The sequence below is a fragment of the Coregonus clupeaformis genome, chromosome 17, assembly GCF_020615455.1.
Source record: "Coregonus clupeaformis isolate EN_2021a chromosome 17, ASM2061545v1, whole genome shotgun sequence".
In the NCBI taxonomy this organism is placed as follows: domain Eukaryota; kingdom Metazoa; phylum Chordata; class Actinopteri; order Salmoniformes; family Salmonidae; genus Coregonus; species Coregonus clupeaformis.
In genome coordinates this window covers 8,957,405-8,980,950 of record NC_059208.1, presented here as the reverse complement: position 1 = coordinate 8,980,950, position 23,546 = coordinate 8,957,405, and the positions used below count along the sequence as shown (strand labels likewise).

The 23,546-nt window shown below is 44.0% G+C and overlaps 2 protein-coding genes across 2 annotated transcripts in view; one reads left to right on the top strand and one right to left on the bottom strand.

The window, feature by feature from the left end:
- LOC121586552 (ubiquitin-conjugating enzyme E2 E2) overlaps window positions 1–3,728 on the bottom strand; it is a 42,541-nt gene extending 38,813 nt beyond the window's left edge. The window contains exons 1-2 of the mRNA XM_041903316.1: window positions 3,566–3,728; window positions 1,817–2,020 (exon numbers count right to left, since the gene is read on the bottom strand). Of these exons, the coding sequence (XP_041759250.1) occupies window positions 1,817–2,013 (197 nt within the window). The 5' untranslated portion in view covers window positions 2,014–2,020; window positions 3,566–3,728. The remainder of the gene's footprint in view (window positions 1–1,816; window positions 2,021–3,565) is intronic.
- Window positions 3,729–16,619: 12,891 nt separating this feature from the next.
- On the top strand, window positions 16,620–22,287 carry LOC121586551 (splicing factor 3A subunit 3). Its single transcript, XM_041903315.2, has 15 exons — window positions 16,620–16,844; window positions 17,144–17,191; window positions 17,343–17,395; window positions 17,513–17,618; window positions 19,010–19,082; window positions 19,167–19,258; window positions 19,352–19,434; window positions 19,773–19,911; window positions 20,006–20,142; window positions 20,399–20,506; window positions 20,602–20,671; window positions 20,871–21,035; window positions 21,204–21,314; window positions 21,574–21,664; window positions 21,933–22,287. The coding sequence occupies exons 1-15, from the start codon at window positions 16,749–16,751 to the stop codon at window positions 22,064–22,066; spliced, it is 1,506 nt and encodes a 501-aa protein (XP_041759249.1). The 5' UTR covers window positions 16,620–16,748; the 3' UTR covers window positions 22,067–22,287.
- The last annotated feature ends 1,259 nt before the right edge of the window (window positions 22,288–23,546 follow it).

Sequence of the window (23,546 nt, the reverse complement as noted above, 5' to 3'; positions counted from 1 at the left end):
AATGTGGAGCTAAATGTTTACAAAAAAATTGACTTCAGAGGTTTAAAAAGGAACAGAAAGGAATGATATAAACTGTTACATTTTTGGGGTTTGAACTGATTCAGAACTTTATTTTGCTGGTCAGAACAGTGGAACGGAACAAAATGAATAATCATAACCCTACAGATTGAGATATAAACTTGGTTCTGAATGTAGCAAGGGTCTCAGAGTAGGAGTGCTGATCTAAATCCTAGTCTGAGACACTTCATACATACAGCCCCTGGCCCTAAATCATCTATTCACAATGTTCACAACAACTGATTACACTATCTGTTAGATGAGCAATACAAACAGTCAGCTGCGGCCATGGTGGAGGACAACGACAAGCAGCCTTTCAATAACAGGAGACAGGGAAGCATCACAACATCAATAGAAATGGCAACCCACCGTTCACCACCACTACCACCACCGCTCAGAGCGGGAGAGAACCTCAGGTGGTCCTTTTGTTCATTTCACCTGTCATCCCTGTCGGCTCGTTCCCTCGGTACTCTCCAAATGCCACGCCACGAAGGAGTGCACACATGCACGCGCGCACACACACACACACACACACACACACACACACAGACACACAGAGGAGTGCTGACAGGCAGGCACCACACCTCAGGGAGCGAGCGAGGGAAGAGTAGAACAAACGATCCCTTCCTCTCCTCTGTGTGCGCTTGTATTGATAATAAACTCTCTGATTAATGATGAGAGGAGACTGAGGGTAAATCATTGGGGCCTACTATTCCCTACAGGCAGGGGCTGTATAACTGTAATACAATCACTGCGGTTATGGAGTAAGTCGTTCCCAGGCTTAAATGCATGATACGCTCTGTAATTTTATCTACAGTATTTTCTACTGAGGTGGCACATTTTACGTGGTAAGGCTGCAGGCTGTTAAGAGCGGATGGAAGGAGGAATGAACGAGGGAATCCAGGGGGAAATGGACCAATTACAGAACATGCAGGACTCCCTCTCTCACGTTCACTCATCCATGGGCTCTCTCTCTGTGACACAAACACTTTGTTTTTCTCTAATGTCCCTCAGATCATTGCATTTCATAATAACCCATCGATGGTTATAATAAACCCACTGCTTTAAGGTGCATCTGAGTCAATATCATCTCCGTATTATACTGCAAATTACATTCTTGGCTCAGAATGGTGCATGTACACTGATTGTACAAAACATTAAGAACACCTTCCTAATATTGAGTTACCTCAATTCATCGGGGCATGGACCCCTGTGGAAGGTGTCGGAAGCGTTCCACAGGGATGCTGGCCCATGTTGACGCCAATGCTTCCCACAGTTGTGTCAAGTTGGCTGGATGTCCTTCGGGTGGTGGACCATTCTTGATCCACACAGTAAACTGTTGAGCGTGAAAACCCAGCAGCGTTGTAGTTCTTGACACAAACCGGTGCATCTGGCACTTACTACCATACCCTGTTCAAAAGGCACTTAAACCTTTGTCTTGCCCATTCACCCTCTGAATGGTACACATACACAATCCATGTCTCAAGGCTTAAAAATCCTTCTTTAACCTGTCTCCTCCCCTTCATCTACACTGATTGAAGTGGATTTAACAAGTGACATCAATAAGGGATCATAGCTTTCACCTGGATTCACCTGGTCAGTCTATGTCATGAAAAGAGCAGGTGTTCTTAATGTTTTGTACACTCAGTATTCTGGACCATAAATGCACTACCTGCATATTGTATTTGAACAAGACCATCAAGGACACTATTACACAATCTACATGGACAGAATAGAATAGAGAGAATTGCAGATCTACCTCTTGGCGCTGGTGGAGAGCTTGGCAGCGGTCTTGCTGGATATCTTGGCCTCTTTCTTCTTGGGTGTTGTCTGATCCCTCTCCCTCTCCTGACCCTGAACCGGTGGGGCCACCTCTCTCTGCTCCACGTCCCAGCTGCCCCCACTGGTGTTGGGACTATCGTCCGGCCTTGAGCTGGGCTGCACCTCACTGGACATCCTGGCTCTGGGACACACACACAAACACACATATAAGTCGAGGGTTTGGGGTTTCCCTACACACCTTGCAAAGCAAGCTCATCACCTGCCTAAAGCTATAGCAGTCGAAGGTGAGAATCCTATTGGTTCTGTGGTTGTCCTTCAGTCAGTAGCTATTCTGATAGAAGTACGGTATTAAAAACCAAACGACCAGAGACGGCCAGCCAGCCACAGCCAACAGAATGAAATACTGTTCCCCTCCTAGCTCTCAGGTCTTTTAAAGGCCATTATAGTAAGGCAGGCTGGTGCCATGTCCTCACGGACCAGCTCACACTACAGCCTCTATTTATAATCAAAGCTCCTTCTACATATTTTTATTTTTAATTTATCCAATTACTGTCTGTGCAGAATGTTGCCCAATGGATCCTGAATGTTCATGACCATTGAGGAAATGTAATTTCCCAACATACCATATGAGCCCTCAAGGTGAAGCTGTATATTTTGAACATTCACAGAATGAGAAGTAGTTGTTTGGGTAAATGGGGGTTGTGTGCAGTGTGTGTAGGGCTACTGTAAAGGAGCAGATGGTTGCTGAAATGAGCATCACATTCCAGAAAGAGCATGATGACAGACAACAGATCGTCAATCAATGCTAAGTGCAGTTAAACCACACACACTTTGGTCATGAACATTCAGGATCCATTGGGCAACATTCTGCACAGACAGCAATTGGATAAATAAATAAAATAAAAATCCTGATACAGTGATTGGTGATTTCTACTGAGGCAACTGAGGAGTGTTGTTAATAGGCTAAGCATACAATAACAAATAATTATCTTCTATAAAACATTATGTTTCTATTCTATTTTACTGATTCTATTATATGAGTCATATATATTTGACAAGTTAAAGGATCAATCGAAAATACTGTGAGATTTGGCTATCAAAGACATGGGCACACTTTGTAACAATAACTTAACACCATCAATGTAACACAACCAACGGAACACTCCACAACCCCCTCAATGAGAATATCGTTCTTCTCCCAGGCCATCCGCTCTTTAAACACTTTCAGTGTTCTCCTTTTGAACCAAGCCGGTGATGATAAAAACTGCTAAAAAGTAAAAAATCCCGCGCTACATTGGTCTCACAGTCATTCATACGCCAACAAATACGGATGAGCACATTTATTTTGTAGTGTAAATAATCCCTGTTGTCACGCGGGGCTGTCAGAATAACTGATCCAGTAGATCTACTGCTGGGGGAGCAGCCGTCATATCGCGTGCACTCCACATAATTGAGAAGGCCTAAAAATTAACACCCTAACGTTAATCGGAGAGCCCTCGTGTGCCATCATAGCCTAAAGGTACACACAACACAAAATGTTCGAAGCAGCTTGAGAGAAATCTTAGCTATGAAGCTTTCTAGTGCCCACATCAAGAAGAGCCGTCTCGGCACAAAAGACACCGAACACCCCACAACCCCATGAGGATATCGTTCTTCTCCCGGGCCATCGGCTCTTTAAACATTACTTTCAATGTGCAGTTGTTACAATGTTTCTGAAAGAGATTACCTTCCAAATAGTTGACACACGGACGGTCGATGCAAACAATCTTCTATCAACCCCTGGAGTAGGCTATATCCCGTGTGTTGCTCGGCCGTTCTATTCGATATGGTTCTCTGTTCGCTTTCGTTATCCGCTCAGACTGGCTGCGAGAGAATGAGACAACCCGACCGCCTCTGAGCGCGCGCTCTCCTTTTTTTTGCACAGTGGGTACACGAGTGCGCGCAACCAAGTGTGTGTGTGTTGGGCTGTTCAAATCGGGTACCAAGCATTGGCAGTAGAGGGTTAACGGTTAACCAACCGAACAATATCATGAATAGGCTAATGTCCTTTTGCTATATTAGAGCATTTTTCCTTATACTTTTTCTTTATTTGCAAAGTTCAAGAAAAGTTAACAGAAAACTCTATAATCTTCTAATCAGATGAGCTAGGGAAGATAGCATATGTGGTTTCAAAACAGAATTGTTTTTCTTTCAAACTAATTCTTATGAATTGTCAATAGGCCTACAGTGCATTCGGAAAGTATTCAGACCTCTTCTCTTTTTCCACATTTTGTTACGTTACAGCCTTATTCTAAAATGGCTAAAATAAAACATTTTCCTCATCAATCTACACACAATACCCCATAAAAACAGGTTTTTAGAAAGTTTAGCAAGTTTATTAAAAATACAAACAGAAATACCTTATTTACATAAGTATTCAGACCCTTTGCTATGAGACTCGAAATTGAGCTCAGGTGCATCCTGTTTCCATTGATCATCCTTGAGATTTTTCTACAACTTGATTGGAGTCCACCTGTGGTAAATTCAATTGATTGGACATGATTTGGAAAGGCACACACCTGTTTATATAAGGTCCCACATTTGACAGTGCATGTCAGAGCAAAAACCAAGCCATGAAGTTGAAGGAATTGTCCATAGAGCTCAGAGACAGGATTGTGTCGAGGCACAGATCTGGGGAAGGGTACCAAAACATTTCTGCAGCATTGAAGGTTCCCAAGAACCCAGTGGCCTCCATCACTCTTAAATGGAAGAAGTTTGGAACCACCAAGACTCTTCCTAGAGCTGGCCGCCCGGCCAAACTGAGCAATCGGGGGAGAAGGTCTTTGGTCAGGGAGGTGACCAAGAACCCGATGGTCACTCTGACAGAGATCCAGAGTTCCTCTGTGGAGATGGGAGAACCTTCCAGAAGGACAAACATCTCTGCAGCATTCCACCAATCAGACCTTTATGGTAGAGTGGCCAGACGGAAGCCACTCCTCAGTAAAAAGCACATGACATCCCGCTTGGAGTTTGTCAAAAGGCACCTAAATAACTCTCAGACCATGAAAAACAAGATTCTCTGGTCTGATGAAACCAAGATTGAACTCTTTGGCCTGAATGCCAAGCGTCACGTCTGGAGGAAACCTGGCACCATCCCTACGGTGAAGCATGGTGGTGGCAGCATCATGCTGTGGGGATGTTTTTCAGCGGCAGGGACTGGGAGACTAGTCAGGACCGAGGGAAACATGAACGGAGCGCTCGTCCTTGATGAAAACCTGCTCCAGAGTGCTCAGGACCTCCGACTGGGGCAAAGGTTCACCTTCCAACAGGACAGCGACCCTAAGCACACAGCCAAGACAACGCAGGAGTGGCTTCGGAACAAGTCTCTGAATGTCCTTGAGTGGCACAGCCAGAGGCCGGACTTGAACCTGATCGAACATCTCTGGAGAGACCTGAAAATAGCTGAGCAGCGATGCTCCCATCCAACCTGACAGAGATTGAGAGGATCTGCAGAGAAGAATGGAAGAAACTCCCCAAATACAGGTGTGCCAAGCTTGTAGCGTCATACCCAAGAAGACTCGAGGCTGTAATCGCTGCCAAAGGTGCTTCAACAAAGTTTTTTTTAGTTTTTTTATTTCACCTTTATTTAACCAGGTAAACCAGTTGAGAACAAGTTCTCATTTACAACTGCGACCTGGCCAAGATAAAGCATAGCAGTGCGATAAAAACAAACACAGAGTTACATATGGGGTAAAACAAAACAAAGTCAAAAATACAACAGAAATACATATAATATACAGTGTGCAAATTTAGCAAGTTATGGAGGTAGGCAATAAAATAGGCTATAGTGCAAAATAATTACAATTAGTATTAACACTGGAATGATAGATGTGCAAGAGATGATGTGCAAATAGAGATACTGGGGTACAAATGAGCAAAATAGATAACAATATAGGGATGAGGTAGTTGGGCGGGCTAATTTCAGATGGGCTGTGTACAGGTGCAGTGATCGGTAAGGTGCTCTGACAACTGATGCTTAAAGTTAGTGAGGGAGATAAGTGTCTCCAGCTTCAGAGATTTTTGCAATTTGTTCCAGTCATTGGCAGCAGAGAACTGGAAGGAATTGCGGCCAAAAGAGGTGTTGGCTTTGGGGATGACCAGTGAGATATACCCGCTGGAGCGCAGACTACGGGTGGGTGTTGCTATGGTGACCAATGAGCTAAGATAAGGCGGGGATTTGCCTAGCAGTGATTTATAGATGGCCTGGAGCCAGTGGGTTTGGCGACGAATATGTAGTGAGGACCAGCCAACAAGAGCGTACAGGTCACAGTGGTGGGTATTATATGGGGCTTTGGAGACAAAACGGATGGCACTGTGATAGACTACATCCAATTTGCTGAGTAGAGTGTTGGAGGCTATTTTGTAAATGACATCGCCCGAAGTCAAGGATCGGTAGGATAGTCAGTTTTACGAGGGCATGTTTGGCAGCATGAGTGAAGGAGGCTTTGTTGCGAAATAGGAAACCGATTCTAGATTTAACTTTGGATTGGAGATTCTTAATGTGAGTCTGGAAGGAGAGTTTACAGTCTAACCAGACACCTAGGTATTTGTAGTTGTCCACATACTCTAGGTCAGACCCGTCGAGAGTAGTGATTCTAGTCGGGTGGGCGGGTGCAAGCAGCGTTCGGTTGAAGAGCATGCATTTAGTTTTACTGGTGTTTAAGAGCAGTTGGAGGCTACTGAAGGAGTGTTGTATGGAATTGAAGCTCGTTTGGAGGTTTGTTAACACAGTGTCCAATGAAGGGCCAGATGTATACAAAATGGTGTCGTCTGCGTAGAGGTGGATCTGAGAGTCACCAGCAGCAAGAGCGACGTCATTGATATACACAGAGAAAAGAGTCGGCCCAAGAATTGAACCCTGTGGCACCCCCATAGAGACTGCCATAGGTCCAGACAACAGGCCCTCCGATTTGACACATTGAACTCTATCTGAGAAGTAGTTGGTGAACCAGGCGAGGCAGTCATTTGAGAAACCAAGGCTATTTAGTCTGCCAATAAGAATGCGGTGGTTGACAGAGTCGAAAGCCTTGGCCAGGTCAATGAAAACGGCTGCACAGTACTGTCTATTATCGATCGCGGTTATAATATCGTTTAGGACCTTGAGCGTGGCTGAAGTGCACCCATGACCAGCTCGGAAACCGGATTGCATAGTGGAGAAGGTACGGTGGGATTCGAAATGGTCGGTGATCTGTTTGTTGACTTGGCTTTCAAAAACTTTTGAAAGGCAGGGCAGGATGGATATGGGTCTGTAACAGTTTGGATCTAGAGTGTCACCCCCTTTGAAGAGGGGGATGACCGCGGCAGCTTTCCAATCTCTGGGGATCTCAGACGTTACGAAAGAGAGGTTGAACAGGCTAGTAATAGGGGTTGCGACAATTTCGGCGGCTAGTTTTAGAAAGAAAGGGTCCAGATTGTCTAGCCCAGATGATTTGTAGGGGTCCAGATTTTGCAGCTCTTTTAGAACATCAGTACTGAGTAAAGGGTCTGAATACTTATGTAAATGTGATATTCCAGTATTTTCTGTATTTTATTTTTGCAAAACTTTGTAAATACCTGTTTCTGCTTTGTCATTATGGAGTATTGTGTGTAGATTGATGAGGGGAAATTATTTAATCAATTTTAGAGTAAGGCCGTAACGTAACAAAATGTGGAAAAAGTGAAGGGGTCTGAATACTTTCCGAATGCACTGTAAGTATTCAGCCCCTTTATTTTGTTGAAGCACCTTTGGCAGAGATTACAGCCTCGATTCTTCTTGGGTATGACGCTACAAGCTTGGCAAACCTGTATTTGGGGACTTTCTCCCATTTTTCTCTGCAGATCCTTTCAAGCTCTGTCAGCTTGGATGGGGAGCATCGCAGCACAGCTATTTTCAAGTCTCTCCAGAGATGTTGGATCGGGTTCAAGTCCTGGCTCTGGCTGAGCCACTCAAGGACATTCAGAGACTTGTTCCGAAGCCACTCCTGCGTTGTCTTGGCTGTGTGCTTAGGGTCGCTGTCCTGTTGGAAGGTGAACCTTCGCCCCAGTCTGAGGTCCTGAGCACTCTGGAGCAGGTTTTCATCAAGGATCTCTCTGTACTTTACTCCGTTCATTTTTCCCTCGATCCTGGCTAGTCTCCCAGTCCCTGCCGCTGAAAAACATCCCCATAGCATGATGCTACCACCACCATGCTTCACCGTAGGGATGGTGCCAGGTTTCCTCCAGATGTGATGCTTGGCGTTCAGGCCAAAGAGTTCAATATTGGTTTCACCTGACCAGAGAATCTTGTTTCTCATGGTCTGAGTTCTTTTGGCAAACTCCAAGCGGGCACTCATGTGCCTTTTACTGAGGAGTGGCTTTCGTCTGGCCACTCTACCATAAAGGCCTGATTGGTGGAGTGCTGCAGAGTTGGTTGTCCTTCTGGAAGGTTCTCCCATCTCCACAGAGGAACTCTGGAGCTCTGTCAGAGTGACCATCGGTTTCTTGGTCACCTCCCTGACCAAGGCCCTTCTCCCCTGATTGCTCAGTTTGGCCGGGCGGCCAGCTCTAGGAAGAGTCTTGGTGGGTCCAAACTTGGCTAGGTTACCAATGTATACTGAACAAAAATATAAACGCAACATGTAAAGTGTTGTTCCCATGTTTCATGAGCTGAAATAAAATATCCCTGACATTTTTCATAGGCACAAAAAGCGTATTGCTCTCAAATGTTGTGCACAAATTTGTTTACATCCATGTTAGTGAGCATTTATCCTTTGCCAAGATAATCCATCCACCTGACAGGTGTGGCATATCAAGAAGCTGATTAAACAGCATGATTATTACACAGGTGCACCTTGTGCTGGGGACAATAAAAGGCCACTCTAAAGTCTGCAGTTTTGTCACACAACACAATGCCACAGATGTCTCAAGTTTTGAGTGAGCGTGCAATTGGCATGCTGACTGCAGGAATGTCCACCAAGGCCTCCCGAGTGGTGCAGCGGTATAAGGCACTGCATCACAGTGCTTGAGGCGTCACTACAGACCCGGGTTCGATCCCAGGCTGTGTCACAGCTGGCCGTGACCGGGAAACCCATGAGGCGGCACACAATTGGCCCAATGTCGTCCGGGTTAGTGGAGGGTTTGGCTGGCCGGGATGTCCTTGTCCCATCGCGCTCTAGCGACTCCATGCGGCGGGCCGAGCGCCTGCAAGCTGATGTCGGTCGCCAGCTGTGTGGTTTTTCCTCCGACACATTGGTGCGGCTGGCTTCCGGGTTAAGTGAGCAGTGTGGCTTGGCAGGGTCGTGTTTCGGAGGACGCATGGCTCTCGACCTTCGCCTCTCCCGAGTCTGTACGGGAGTTGCAGCGATGGGACAAGACTGTAACTACCAATTGGTTATCACGAAAAAGGGTATTAAAGTAAAAAAAGAAATACAAAAAAAGGAATGTCCACCAGAGCTATTGCCAGAGAATTGAATGTTCATTTCTCTACCATAAGTCGCCTCCAACGTCGTTTTAGAGAATTTGGCAGTACGTCCAACCGTCCTCGCAACCGTCCTCGCAACCGTAGACCACGTGTAACCACGCCAGCCCAGGACCTCCACATCCGTCTTCTTCACCTGTGGGAACGTCTAAGGGGGTGCTGAGGAGTATTTCTGTCTGTAATAAAGCCCTTTTGTGGGGAAAAACTCATTCTGGTTGGCTGTGCCTGGCTCCCGCCTCTGCCCAGTCATGTGAAATCCATAGATTAGGCCCTAATTTATTTATTCCTTAAATGAACTATAACTCAGTAAAATCTTTGAAATTGTTGCATGTTGTGTTTATATTTTTGTTCAGTGTAGAATGATTATATCCCTCAACAAAAAACAGGGAAAAAATCGGATTATCTGTTTTCCACACTCAAAAACTCACTGACCGTGGTGGAACCTAAATTATGGGAACGATTCTCCTCACGTGGTGAATAAACTGTGGAACAGTGTTGCCATGTTCGCTGTTTTCCTGCTATTGTGCTACTTTGAAAACAATGTTGTGGGTGCCACCTTCATTAAGCAAGGAATTCCCTACAAGATAATAGGCAAAGGTATTGAACAGGAGTGGTGGTGGATGTGTGGCTGAGAGGAGGGGTGCTAGTGGTAGTGAATTACTATAATCTGTGTCAGATATTGGAAATGGAAGTGCTGGAGAGGGTGGAGGGCCAGGAAAGGAGGAAGGTAATGTGGTGTGGGGATTTTAATGCCCACAACACGCTTTGGGGGGGACGGATGGATGGAAATGGCCAAGTGATGGAAAATTTGATAGACAATAAAGATCTGGTATGCCTGAATGATGGCAGAGGGACCAGGATTGATGTAGCCACAGAGAAAGAGTCTGCCTTGGACCTCACTCTGGTATTTAGTGCGATGGCAGGAATATTACATTTACGTCATTTAGCAGACGCTCTTATCCAGAGCAACTTATAGGAGCAATTAGGGTTAAGTGCCTTGCCCAAGGGCACATCGACAGATTTTTCACCTAGTCTGCTCAGAGATTTGAACCAGCAACCTTTCGGTTACTGGCACAACGCTCTTAACCACTAAGCTACCTGCCCGTGAGTGGGAGGTATGGGAGGAGTCGACAGTAGGGAGTGATCATTACCCCATAGTATGTACAGTAGGCCGGAGGGAGGAGGAGGTGTCAGTGGATGGAGTAGGCAGGTGGGTGTTTGGATGGGCAAAGTGGGATCAGTTTCAGTAGCTGAGTGAGCAGGTGATGGCTCGGGTGGATATGAGAGGGGATGTAGATAGTATGAATATCTGGGTGAGAACAGCGTTAGTGGGGGAAGCTACTGAGGCTATACCTAAAAGTTCAGGGAGGAGGAGGAGGAAAGCAGTCCCATGGTGGACGGAGGAATGTGGGGCAATGGTGAGGATTAGGAACAGGGCATTTAGAGTACTGAAAAGGACGCATAACTTCCAACATCTGTATCAGTTTAAGCAGGCCCAGGCCATGGTGAGGAGAACTATCCGTCAGGCAAAGAGGTCATGTTGGCATCGGTTCTGTGACACCATTGGAATGGCGACACCTGTGGGAGAAGTGTGGGGGATGATTAAGAGGATGAGTGGGATCAGAAGGGAGTGGGATTATCCAGTGTTGACGAGTGGGGAGGATGTGGCAGTAACAGATGAGGAGAAAGCAGAGATGATAGCCAAAGTATTTGTCCAAGTGCATAGCTCCGCAAATCTGTCAGAACAGGGGCAGAGGGGGAGAGAGAACACGAGAGAGGAGCATCCTGGAGTGCTGGAAAGGTGGGAGGATGTAAATGATGCGTTGAGTGCACCATTTACCAGGGCATAGGTGAAAAGAACAATAGGTAAGGGTGGGTTAACTTCACCTGGGAAAGATGAGGTGTGCTATGTTATGTTGGCCCATCTTAGTGATGAGGCACTGGATAAGGTATTTGTGTTGTACAACAGAGTATGGGAGGAGGGGAAACTACCAGGCAGATGGAAGGAGGCAGTAGTGGTACCAATCCGGAAGCCCGGGAAGGATCCAACGAAGCCAACAAGCTATCGGCCAATAGCTTTAACATCACATGTATGTAAGATTATGGAACGTATGATTACGGAGAGGCTAACTTACTTCCTGGAGAGCAGAGGGCTAGTAACACCATATCAGAGTGGATTCAGGAAGGGTAGGGGAACTATGGATCCAGTGCTCTGCTTAGAAGCAGAGGTCAGGAAGGCTCAGGTGAACAAGGAAACTGTTGTAGCTGTCTTTTTTGATGTGGAGAAGGCGTATGATATGATGTGGAAGGAGGGGTTGTTAATCAAGCTTGATATTATGGAGGTAGGAGGAAGAATGCACAACTGGATAAAGGACTTCCTGTTTGGAAGGTCTATCCAAGTGATGGTGGGGAAGTCTTTATCAGGCAGCTACTTGGTGGATAATGGTACACCGCAGGGGAGCGTGATTAGTCCTCTGTTGTTCTCAATCATGATCAATGATGTTTACTCTCAGGTACAGCCGGATATAGGGAGGTCGTTATTTGCAGATGATGGTGCCTTATGGAAGAGGGGAAGAAATGTGCCATACATAGTCAGGAAGGTACAGGAAGCAATTTATGAGGTAGAGCGGTGGGCATTAATGTGGGGATTCAGGTTCTCTGTAGAGAAAACTCAAACAGTGTTCTTTACCAGGAGGAAGGTAGGATGAGGTATGCTTGAGGTTTATGGGAGAAACTTGGAGAGGGTGGGGGCCTTCAGGTTCCTTGGGGTATACTTTGATACTAGACTGACCTGAGCAGAACACATTGAGAGAGTGGTGGGAAAGTGTAAGAAGGTGCTAAATGTGATGCGCTGTCTGACGGGGAAGGAGTGGGGGGCTGGGCGTTCCTCATTGAAGACCATGTATGTTGCATTGATCCGATCTGTAATAGACTATGGAAATATAGCATATGGTTCGGCAGCCCAGACCTCACTGGAATGGCTAGATGTCATACAGGGGCAAGGACTCAGAATATGTAGTGGGGCGTTTCGGACGTCCCAAGTGGCTGCATTACAGGTGGAGATGGGGGATATGCCGTTGCAGATTAGGAGACAGCAGCTGTCAATGAATTATTGGGTCAACCTACAAGGACATGGGGTGTCTCATCCTGCGAAAGGGATTTTACAGGCATGCTGGGAACATGAGCGAAGACCGAACACAAGCTTTGGGTGGGTGGGTAATACCCAGACGAAGGAGATGGGACTGTATGGAAGGGAGTTTAGTCCAACGGTAGTTATTCCTGTAAATCCCCCATGGCTACTCCCGCCTCCAGTAGTTGATCTAGAAGTGTTGGAGAGACTACAGAAAGATAGGGAGGGGGTTGGTTCAGCTGATTTCTTTAAGAGACATCTGGAAACTGTGTATCAGGATTTTGTGGCCATTTACACAGATGGTTCAAAAGATCCAAGGACAGGACGTACTGGGTCAGCATTTGTAGTGCAGGAGTGTGGGGTGGAAGTCAGGAAACGTATTACAGATCATCTGGCTGTATATACGGCGGCGCTGATGGCCATACTGTTGGCCTTGCAGTGGGTGGAGGAAGTTAAGCCAGACAGAATAGTTATTTGCTCTGACTAATGTGCAGTGTTAATGAGTCTCCAGTCCTTTAGCTCACGTAGCAGACAAGACCTGCTTTATGAGTTGCTACAAACCCATGGCAGGATTAAGCAGATGGGTATTCAGATAAGATTTACTTACCACTACAGCCCCGTCGATGAGAATGGGGGCATGCTCAGTCCTCTTTTTTTTCCTGTAGTCCACAATCATCTCCTTTTTCTTGGTCACGTTGAGGGAGAGGTTGTTATCCTGGCAGCACACGGCCAGGTCTCTGACCTCCTCCCTATAGGCTGTCTCATCATTGTCGGTGATCAGGCCTACCACTGTTGTGTTGTCGGCAAACTTAATGATGGTGTTGGAGTCGTGCCTGGCCATGCAGTCATGGGTGAACAGGGAGTACAGGAGGGGACTGAGCACGCACCACTGAGGGGCCCCCGTGTTGAGGATCAGTGTGGCAGATGTGTTGTTACCTACCCTTACCACCTGGGGGCGGCCCGTCAGGAAGTCCAGGATCCAGTTGCAGAGGGAGGTGTTTAGTCCCAGGATCCTTATCTTAGTGATGAGCTTTGAGGGCACTATGGTGTTGAATGCTGAGCTGTAGTCAATGGATAGCATTCTCACGTAGGTGTTCCTCTTGTCCAGGTGGGAAAGGGCAGTGTGGAGTGCAATAGAGATTGCATCATCTGTGGATCTGTTGGGGCGGTATGCAAATTGGAGTGGGTCTAGGGTTTCTGGGATAATGGTGTTGATGTGAGCCATGACCAGCCTTTCAAAGCACTTCATGGCTACAGACGTCAGTGCTACGGGTCGGTAGTCATTTAGGCAGGTTATCTTAGTGTCCTTGGGCACGGGGACTATGGTGGTCAGCTTGAAACATGTTGGTATTACAGACTCAGTCAGGGACATGTTGAAAATGTCAGTGAAGACACTTGCCAGTTGGTCAGCACATGCTCGGAGTACACGTCCTGGTAATCCGTCTGGCCCTGGGTTCCAGCCCGTGTGGGGTGGAGGGGAACGAGGCAGTAGATGAACAGGCTAAACAAGCACTTAGTAGTGGGGATGCTGATGTTGAAGTGTCAATGAGCAAGGCAGAGGCAAAAAGACTGATATATACAGTGATGGTGCAGAGATGGCAGGAGCAGTGGAATAGAAATAACAAGGGAAGGCATTTATTTCAGGTACAGAGGAAGTCGGGGAGGGGAGGACGGCAGGAAGGGACAGAAGAGAGGAGGCTATTTCTACAAGATTAAGGGTGGGACACAGCCAGTTGAATAAGACATTAAACGTGATAGGAAAGCATCCATCAGGAAAGTGTGATTATTGTCAAGAAATAGACTGTGGAGCATGTATTGCTACTGTGTGGGCAGTATCAGAGGGAAAGAGAGAGGTTGAGATTTAGTATGAGGGAGAAGGGGATACAGGAAATTAGTTAAAGAGTATATTGAGCAGAACGTCATTAGATATAGTCTCAAATATTTTGTTATCTTTTTTAAGAAAGACGGGGTTGGCAGGTAGGATTTAGTTTCTCCTTGTCTCTGGCCCACATTCCAGTACGGTAGGTGGCGGTAATGCACCATAATATTAGATGCCAACCGCCGATAAACCCCACTGAAGAAGAAGAAGAAGACGATGTCTTGGGTGAAAACATTTTGGTCACGGATTGCGGTTTTTTGTGCTATTTAAGTTGCAAATATATATATTTCACTGTGACCTGCTCCTGACTGTCAGGCAGTGAGAAAGGCCGTTGCTGAGTGAGTGAGTGGTGGGGAGGGGTAGATGTGTGTGTGTTGAGAGAACGCTACAGTTATTGGCTGAGTCACGTGAGCGAGAGGAGCGCGCGCGCACGTTGTGACAATTTTGTACCAGTTGTTGGTAGGCTATGTAGAATGTCATGGAGACACCTATTCCCAAACCTGTTTCCATAAAACATGTTAATACGCTAGAACTGATGCACATCAAGAAATAATAGAGACAAAGCACTGGAAAACGACTTTGGGCGCACCATTACATACATTTGCTCGGAGGTGGTTTAAACTACATTCTAACGTTGACTGCTTAAAGGAAACGGTATCAAGCGAAGTGCTTTATGCATGCTCAGTTCTTGGGTCTACGGGGCTGACTGAGTGGAAATTTGAAATGGAAGTTATGGAACTCCATCGCGTGATTATTTTTATGGGGAAAAGTCCTCAATGAAACTGACATTAGGCCAAATGTGGATAATTATAAATTTGCCTCTGTTGGCCATCAAGTAGCCTATTAATGTATATGTCATTGTAGGCTACCATTTGATACAATAAATATGTTGAAATTACGATATTACTGGAGTCATTGCAAATCAGTGTGTCACTTGTGTAGCCTACCTGGAGCTGGCAAACCAATGTAATAAATAGTCTATAACTTCAGTTTATTGTTGTTGTAGCCTTGTGTTATTATGAACGCATTAGATTGACGGTAACTGTAGTCAGATTAGGCTACAGGTAAAATACATTCAAAAAAATAAACACTGGCTGTTGTTGACAAGCATATTCAGTTCATATACATATTATTAATATTTAATTCAGTTATTTAAATGATGACCCCATTCTCAGTAGCCTATTCCAGCAGGCTATTGGGGAAACAAGCACGTCTTATTGCAAAATCGTCTCGCTATTCATGTTGAATAAATTAGTCTGTTAATTTGAACTAAGCAAGCTGCTAAATTGTTCAGTTTACATCTTGCCTACATCTTGTCTAGGCTACTGTAGACTATCTGAAATGAGATGTAGGCCTAGCAGGGGCTACAGTCTAACTTCCTTTATCCAAGCAAACTATGGCAAAATTTAATTAGAATCATAAACCCAGATTTTTGTCTGTAGCCTATGCATATTGAAATGACAAGTCTGTCTCGCAAATGGGCCATTTATAACGGTTTGTAGTCTTATCATCTGGCACATAATAACAGCACAATTGCCAGAAAATAGCCTAACATTCGTTTTTTTAATGTTCATCCAAGTGTTTCTTGCTCAGAGATTTCGAGATCCTCTGTCCAACTTTCATCAATCAAACTCTCCTGTTGGATTTAGCTATAGTTATTCACATGCGCAAAGGGGATTTATTTACAATTATAAACTTGGTTCGAGCCCTGAATGCTGATTGGCTGACAGCCGTGGTAAATCAGACCATATACCACGGGTATAACAAAACATTACTTTTTTACTGTTCTACTGGTAACCAGTTTATAATAGCAATAAGGGGTTTGGGGTATATGGCCAATATACCATGGCTAACAGCTGTATCCAGGCACTCTGCATTGAGTGGTGATTAAGAACAGCCCTTAGCCGTGGGATATAGGCCATACACCATATCCACTTGTGCCTTATTGCTTAATCATAGCAGTCAAGCGAGTTAAATTGACATCCATTGATGGAAAATGATCTGGCGAGTTTAATAAAGGTGAATTATCTTTTCTCTTGTCACATATTCAAATTCCTTTATTATGTCATGTCATAGCATGCAATAATTATTATTTTGAGGAAACCCGAATTTTGCTTCTAACGTCGTTACAAGTTACTATGATATTCCTTCTTAATTGGCTCGATAACGTTATGGAAAAAGGGTTTATTGTATAGATATGTCAACTCCTCTCTTGCTGTGAATTTTTTGGGGGGCTAGTTTTCAGGCCTTTTTCGCGGGTTTTGAGTGGTCATTGGGCTAAACATTTTATTTTGACCTGGCAACCCTGCTATGGAACTACTTCCTCTCGGTCGCAACATGCGCCATTGAAAATAAACGTAGCCGAAGTTTCAGGGCATTCATTGTTCAAGTCCTTATTTCTGTAATTTGTTGGTCAGAAAATAACAATGGAGACGATTTTAGAACAACAACGTCGCTACCATGAGGAGAAGGAAAGGCTGTTGGATGCCAAAACAAAGGAAATGATGCATAAGAAAACCACAGTATGTGTTGCATCAATGCTAATGCTGTTTAATGCTAATGAAGACGTTCATTGATTCAAAGCATTATAAACAAATTCAGATCATCTAACGTTATTGCTGGGAATAGTAACTTATGTGTTATTAACCAGTTACAATTTATCTGGCAACTATTGTATTCAGTTAGCTGCATTAGTTATTTGGCTAGTTTGTTAGCTAACGTCAGCTAGCTAACTAGTAAATAAAACCCAATGGGATGGTGTTTGGTCCAGTTTCTGGCTTTGCATTCTAGTTAATATTTATGGATTTTTCTTCTCAAACAGTTACGCGAACAAATAAACTCAGACCATCGAACAAGAGCAATGTTGGATGTGAGTATTCTATGTGATATTGAAACATCACAACACTAACAAGTTGGACCTGTATTTTCATATTCACTTGTCTTGTGGCTAATAGCCTACTTGTCTAGGACATGCATGATGTGACAGTATTTTTTGATAACAAGCTTTGTCATCCTTTCAGAGATACATGGACGTGAGCTCAACTGTCAGGGAAGCATATGAAGACAAAGATGGGTAAGTTTGTGTGTATGCAAACGTATGTAATGTGTTTGTTTCAAGTGCTCATGCATGATCAGCCTTGTTATGTGGAGTAAATCAGTGGTGTAATATTGTTGCTTTCTCTTTCGACAGTATGAGGAAGGATGAACTGAACGCCATCTCAGGACCAAATGAGTTTGCAGAGTTCTACAACAGACTAAAACAGATCAAGGAGTTCCACAGGAAGCATCCTAATGAGGTCAACTTTTTTATCAGCTCCTTGCTGTCTGTCCTAGCTGTAAACTGAAGATATCATGTCAGAAGTACACAGAGTATACAAAACATTAAGAACACCGGCTCATGACATACACTGACCAGGTGTTTCCATGACATAGACTGACCAGGTGAAAGCTATGATCCCTTATTGATGTCATTTTTTAAATCCACTCCAGTCAGTGTAGATAAAGGGGAGGAGACAGGTTAAAGAAGGATTTTAAGCATTGAGACAATTGTGACATGGATTGTGTATGTGTGCCACTCAGGGTGAATGGGCAAGACAAAATATTTAAGTGCCTTTGAATGGGGTATGGTAGTAGTTGCAATGCGCACTGGTTTGTGTCAAAACTGCAATGCTGCTGGGTTTTTCATGCTCAACAGTTTACCATGTGTATCAAGCAAGAATGGTCCACCAGCCAACTTGACACAACTGTGGGAAGCATTGGAGTCATCATGGGCCAGCATCCCTGTGGAATGCTTTTGACACCTTGTAGACTCCATGCCCAGTTGAATTGAGGTTGTTCTGAGGGCAAAAGGGAGGGGGGGATGCAACTCATTTTTAGGAAGGCGTTTTTAATGTTTAATACACTCAGTGTATATCGTCTCTATTGAGAAGGTTCTCAAAAACCCTAAGTAGTTCCAGACACAGAGATCCGTTTTAAAGGGGTAATCTGCATTTCAAACAATGACACTTTTACATTTACATTTTAGTCATTTAGCAGACGCTCTTATCCAGAGCAACTTACAGTTAGTGAGTGCATACATTTTTTCATACTGGTCCCCCGTGGGAATCAAACCCACAACCCTGGCATTGCAAGTGCCATGCTCTACCAACTGAGCTACACAGGACTTTTGGTAAAAAGCTGAGGGATGGGGCATGAGAAATGTAACCACTCAAATTCATAGACAGAGCTAGGACTGACCATCCATGATATCAAAAGTATAGTTTGCGACGTGTTTTGAGGCTATTCACTAGTTTGTTTACAATTACATTGTTTATAAACAATGGAGTAAAACAAGCGTATATGTTGGCTTCTGGTGGGGTATGACAGTTGAACTAAGTGCATGAGGCATTTTTAAGTTATTCTTCAAGAATCAATGGGTTTATGTAATTAATTTAATAGTCCAAAAATAGATACACCAATCGCAGATTGCCCCTTTAAATAACTATTATATAATTCTATATGTCTAGGGATTCTATATGTAATTCTACAGTTCCAGATGCATGAAGGAAAAAAAGTAATAATTTGTGTTATTGCATGTTCCACAATAAATGTCTGAAACCAAATCTTGAACCAAAGTTTAGGTCAACAAACCTTCATCAGGGTTTAGCATGTCTGCTGCTGTGGCTAAATCTGTACGTTGTTGTTTCAGATCTGTGTGCCCATGTCTGTGGAGTTTGACGAGCTGGTCAAGGCTAGAGAGAACCCAACTGAAGAAACACAGAGTGAGCTTTCTACAGTATGGTGGTGGAATCATTGTCATAGTCAGTGTAGGTGTTAATGTAATGATTTATGTGATCTTTCCCCAGACATGGTGGAGTTCAGTGATGAGGAGGCGTACGGACGCTACCTGGATCTCCATGACTGCTATCGGAAGTTCATCAACCTGAAAGGGGCAGAGGTAAGGTGTCCACTCTCCATACTCTAAATACTCTTCATCCTAGTCTAATGTAAAACTATACTAAAGCCTAACTTTCTGCCCTCTCTGTTTCAGAAACTGGAGTACATCAGCTACCTTTCCTCGTTTGACCAGTTGTTTGACGTCTCCAAGGATAGAAAGAATGCTGAATACAAAAAGTAAGCATATTTAGATCCCCTGTAGCTCAGTTGGTAGAGCATGGCGCTTGCAACGCCAGGGTTGTGGATTCATTTCCCATGGGGGGCCAGTATGAAAATGTATGCACTCACTAACTGTAAGTTGCTCTGGATAAGAGCGTCTGCTAAATGACTAAAATGTAATGTAAAAATTTAACAATTTGCTTTATTGTACAGACATTTTCTTTGTGATTGTACTGTAAATGCACTACATATATTCCTATAGGATTCTAGTACCTTGTATTAATTTGGTTGGAGGTAGTTCTCCTCTGCATGTTTTTCCATCAGGTTGTGTGACACCTGTGTTCGGTGTTCTACAGGTACTTAGAGATGCTCCTGGAGTACCTTCAGGACTACACAGAGAGAGTCAAACCTCTGCTGGACCAGAATGATCTCTACGGCAAGATCCTGGGAGAGTTTGAGAAGAAGTGGGAGATGGGGACCTTCCCTGGCTGGCCAGTGAGTGTCCAAGATGGGGAAGAGGACTACTATAGTGATGGTCTATATGGGAGTTTAAATGATTTAAATGTTTTATTCTCTTCCGCTGTTCTAGAAAGAGACGAGCAGTGCTCTGACCCACGCCGGAGCTCATTTAGACCTTTCTGCTTTCTCCTCTTGGGAGGAGTTGGCTTCCCTGGGTCTGGATAGATTGAAGTCTGCCCTTATGGCCCTGGGCCTGAAATGTGGAGGGTAAGCAATAAGCATGCTCTTCTGTGGCTGGGAGGTCGTCTATGGACATACATTAAACTTGGAATACTGTAATAACAGTGTTGTAATTAGAATATTATAACTGTAACTGGAACATTGTATTGTAATGACATCAAATTCCAGCCGTAGACTAGGAGTATAGATAGACGGTGTAATGATTACTAATTTCGGACTGGGTGTCTCCGATGTAAGGTTGCTAAATGGGTGTATGTGGCTAAATGTGTATGTGACCCCACAGAACCCTGGAGGAGAGAGCTCAGAGGCTGTTTAGCACCAAAGGCAAATCCTTGGAATCTCTGGATCCCTCCCTGTTCGCCAAGAACCCTAAGTCCAAGGGACCCAAGAAGTATGTGATTGTCAGTTAAACATTTGCATGTTTTATGTTTTTCTTCACCTGATAGCATGTTATAGCCGTGTTATTGACCATTCTAATCTCTGCAGAGACACAGAGCGTAACAAAGAAGTCGCCTTCCTGGAGTCTCAGATTTATGAGTATGTGGAAATCCTGGGGGTAAGTAAAAGCTGCCAAGGATGACTCCTTTTACATATTTTCACAATCGAATGTAATGAATGTCTGTAGTTGTGAGGACGACTTATGAAATGGGTCTTTATATAATGGTTTGTTCCGGCCATGCAATGGGTGTGTGTTACTCCCGATAACCACACTAACACCTGTTAACAGTTCCATCTGATTGTCTTTGGCACTGTAGGAGCAGAGGCAGCTGACCCATGAGAACGTGCAGAGGAAGCAGGCCCGGACAGGAGAGGAGAGAGAGGAGGAAGAGGAGGAGCAGCTCAGTGAGAGTGAGAGTGAAGATGAGGACAACGAGATCATCTACAACCCCAAGAACCTGCCTCTCGGCTGGGATGGAAAGGTATGGAGACAGACCTTGACATCAGACCTATGTACTAGCTGTGGAACAGCTCTGCAATAGTAATGAAATACAAATGATTATGTGTTATTAATAATAGTGTTTTTTATTCAGAGTTTATTGTACAGCGGTTGCATGCCACCACGCTAACCTTGTTTTAAATTGTTCTAGCCCATTCCATACTGGCTGTATAAACTCCATGGCCTGAACATCAACTATAACTGTGAGATCTGTGGAAACTACACGTACAGAGGACCCAAGGCCTTCCAGAGGCACTTTGCAGTATGTTCAGATTTCTGTTCAACATTATTCGTATAATTATTATTTGCGTATTATTATTACAATGTCATATATTCGGTTATTACAGTGTTATATCAATGTCCTCCTTTTGTTTTGATATTTGCATAATAAGTTAAACTGCAAAGGATTCCATTTTAGAACTGGACTAATTCTGTTCTCAGATGATAAAGAGCATGTTGGCCATGGTTAGTTAATATTACTGCTAGCTAATATTTTGTCGCCTGTTGTCTTCACCCCTCAGGAGTGGCGTCACGCCCATGGCATGCGCTGCCTGGGAATTCCCAACACGGCTCACTTTGCCAACGTCACCCAGATCGAGGACGCTGTCTCTCGTAAGTAGTTCTGTTACAGCCCTTATAGAGGCTGAGGCAGATGACACAAGTGTGAAAAGAATGAGTATTGTTATTTGGGTTGAATAGAATCATGTTAGAGAAAAAAGTGTTACCAGACCAATAAATATTTTCCGGTGTAGTTGTACATCCTGATTGCCCTCGCAAAAAGGTTTCTGACCGTAAGGGTCTTTTCTGGTTAAATAAAGAATGAAAAATGACTGGTCATTCAGTCCAAGTTCTGGATAATAATAATGTATTTTTAACCCAGTGTGGTCAAAGCTGAAGTCACAGAAGGCATCAGAGCGGTGGCAACCAGATACAGAGGAGGAGTACGAGGACTCCAGTGGAAACGTGGTCAACAAGAAGACCTATGAGGACCTGAAGAGACAGGGTCTGCTGTAGAGAGGAAACCGACCAAGACATGACATGTAAACCTTTCCGGAACCTTCTGAAGCGCAACGTGATGCCCAGTGAAAAAATGTTTTCTTTTACCTTTTCATTTACACTTCATCTGTTATCTTTAACTGTAAGCTGTAATGTTGTTTTTATTAATTCCTCCCTTTGACAACCATTTTGAAATGAAACAGCCATTGATTCTAATAATAAATGAGTACTATTTGTCACCAATGTTGTTTCTGAGTTATTTGTTCTAGTAGAAAGCAATTGTAATGTCTTAACGAGTTGCTTAAGGAATTACCTGAACCACTGCCCATTCCCTTATGGGTGATTACATATTTTTGTACATCCAATGGTGCTTTGACAGGACCAATTGTTTGGAAGAACTCTCCCATTGTCACGTGGAGGACAAGTCCCTTTTAAAGGGAGTGTACTAGAGGAAGAGAGAGGAGGGGAGTCTATAGATATATTCACACTTGCTCACTGATTCCTCTGTTTGCCTGGTAAGGAAAATTCACCTTTATTTACTAATTCATACATTCATTAAAACATTTAAGATGCTTTCTCAGCACAGCAGTCTTTTTGGCATTAAACAAATAAGACACTAGTACTGTATTTGAGTGAGCTGTTAATTATTTAAATATTGTTCTTTCATGTAGCATGTCTTGCTAGCTATGACATGCAAATTGACACAGGATCAGTTTGCCAATATAAGAGTACAGTTGAGGGAAGAAATATGTCTGAATATTACTAAAAGAACAGTGGATCTGATGTTGGATTTGGTCTGTGTTTCTCCATAATATTCACCATCCAACAGTCATCATAAATGGTCATATATAAACATGTATTAAACAGGGATATGGGCATGATAGCATTTCATTGTTTACCACTCTAATTGGGCACTAATTCACATGACCACATTACCAGTCTCCAGGCTGCACCCATTAAAAGTAATTAGGAGAGGAGATAAGCATTTCCTTAGGTGACGGGTTGAGATGGCAGTTCTGGCTCCTGGTCTGGGCAAAGTGTATCCTGAGGGGATCATAAAACGACCACAGTGTGTTCTACAAGTACTCTTGGACCCCAGGGACAACACTAACTAGATGGATTTATAACGTGTTTATGAATATTCCGCTCACCAACATAACAATGCCCACGCCATCACATGACTGAGAATCTGAAACCATTAATTAACACACCATTGCGTGCCTGAGTATCAGATCTGTTTGTATGCGCTCTGTTTGTACTGGGACTCATGCTACACTTTTGCAGGTTAATTCTCCACATGTCTGCTGCTGGAGGAAGTAAGCTAAGGATGTTTTTAAAACAGGACTTCAGAGGTATCGTCATCACCGTACCTAATCAATATCAGTAGTCCAGTAAATATCAGTTGGTTTTTTGCTCCATAATGACAGAACTGACCTTGATTTCCATTTTTATTTTACCATTTGAAAGCAGGAGTCCTTGGTCTTTCCGGTCCTCAAAG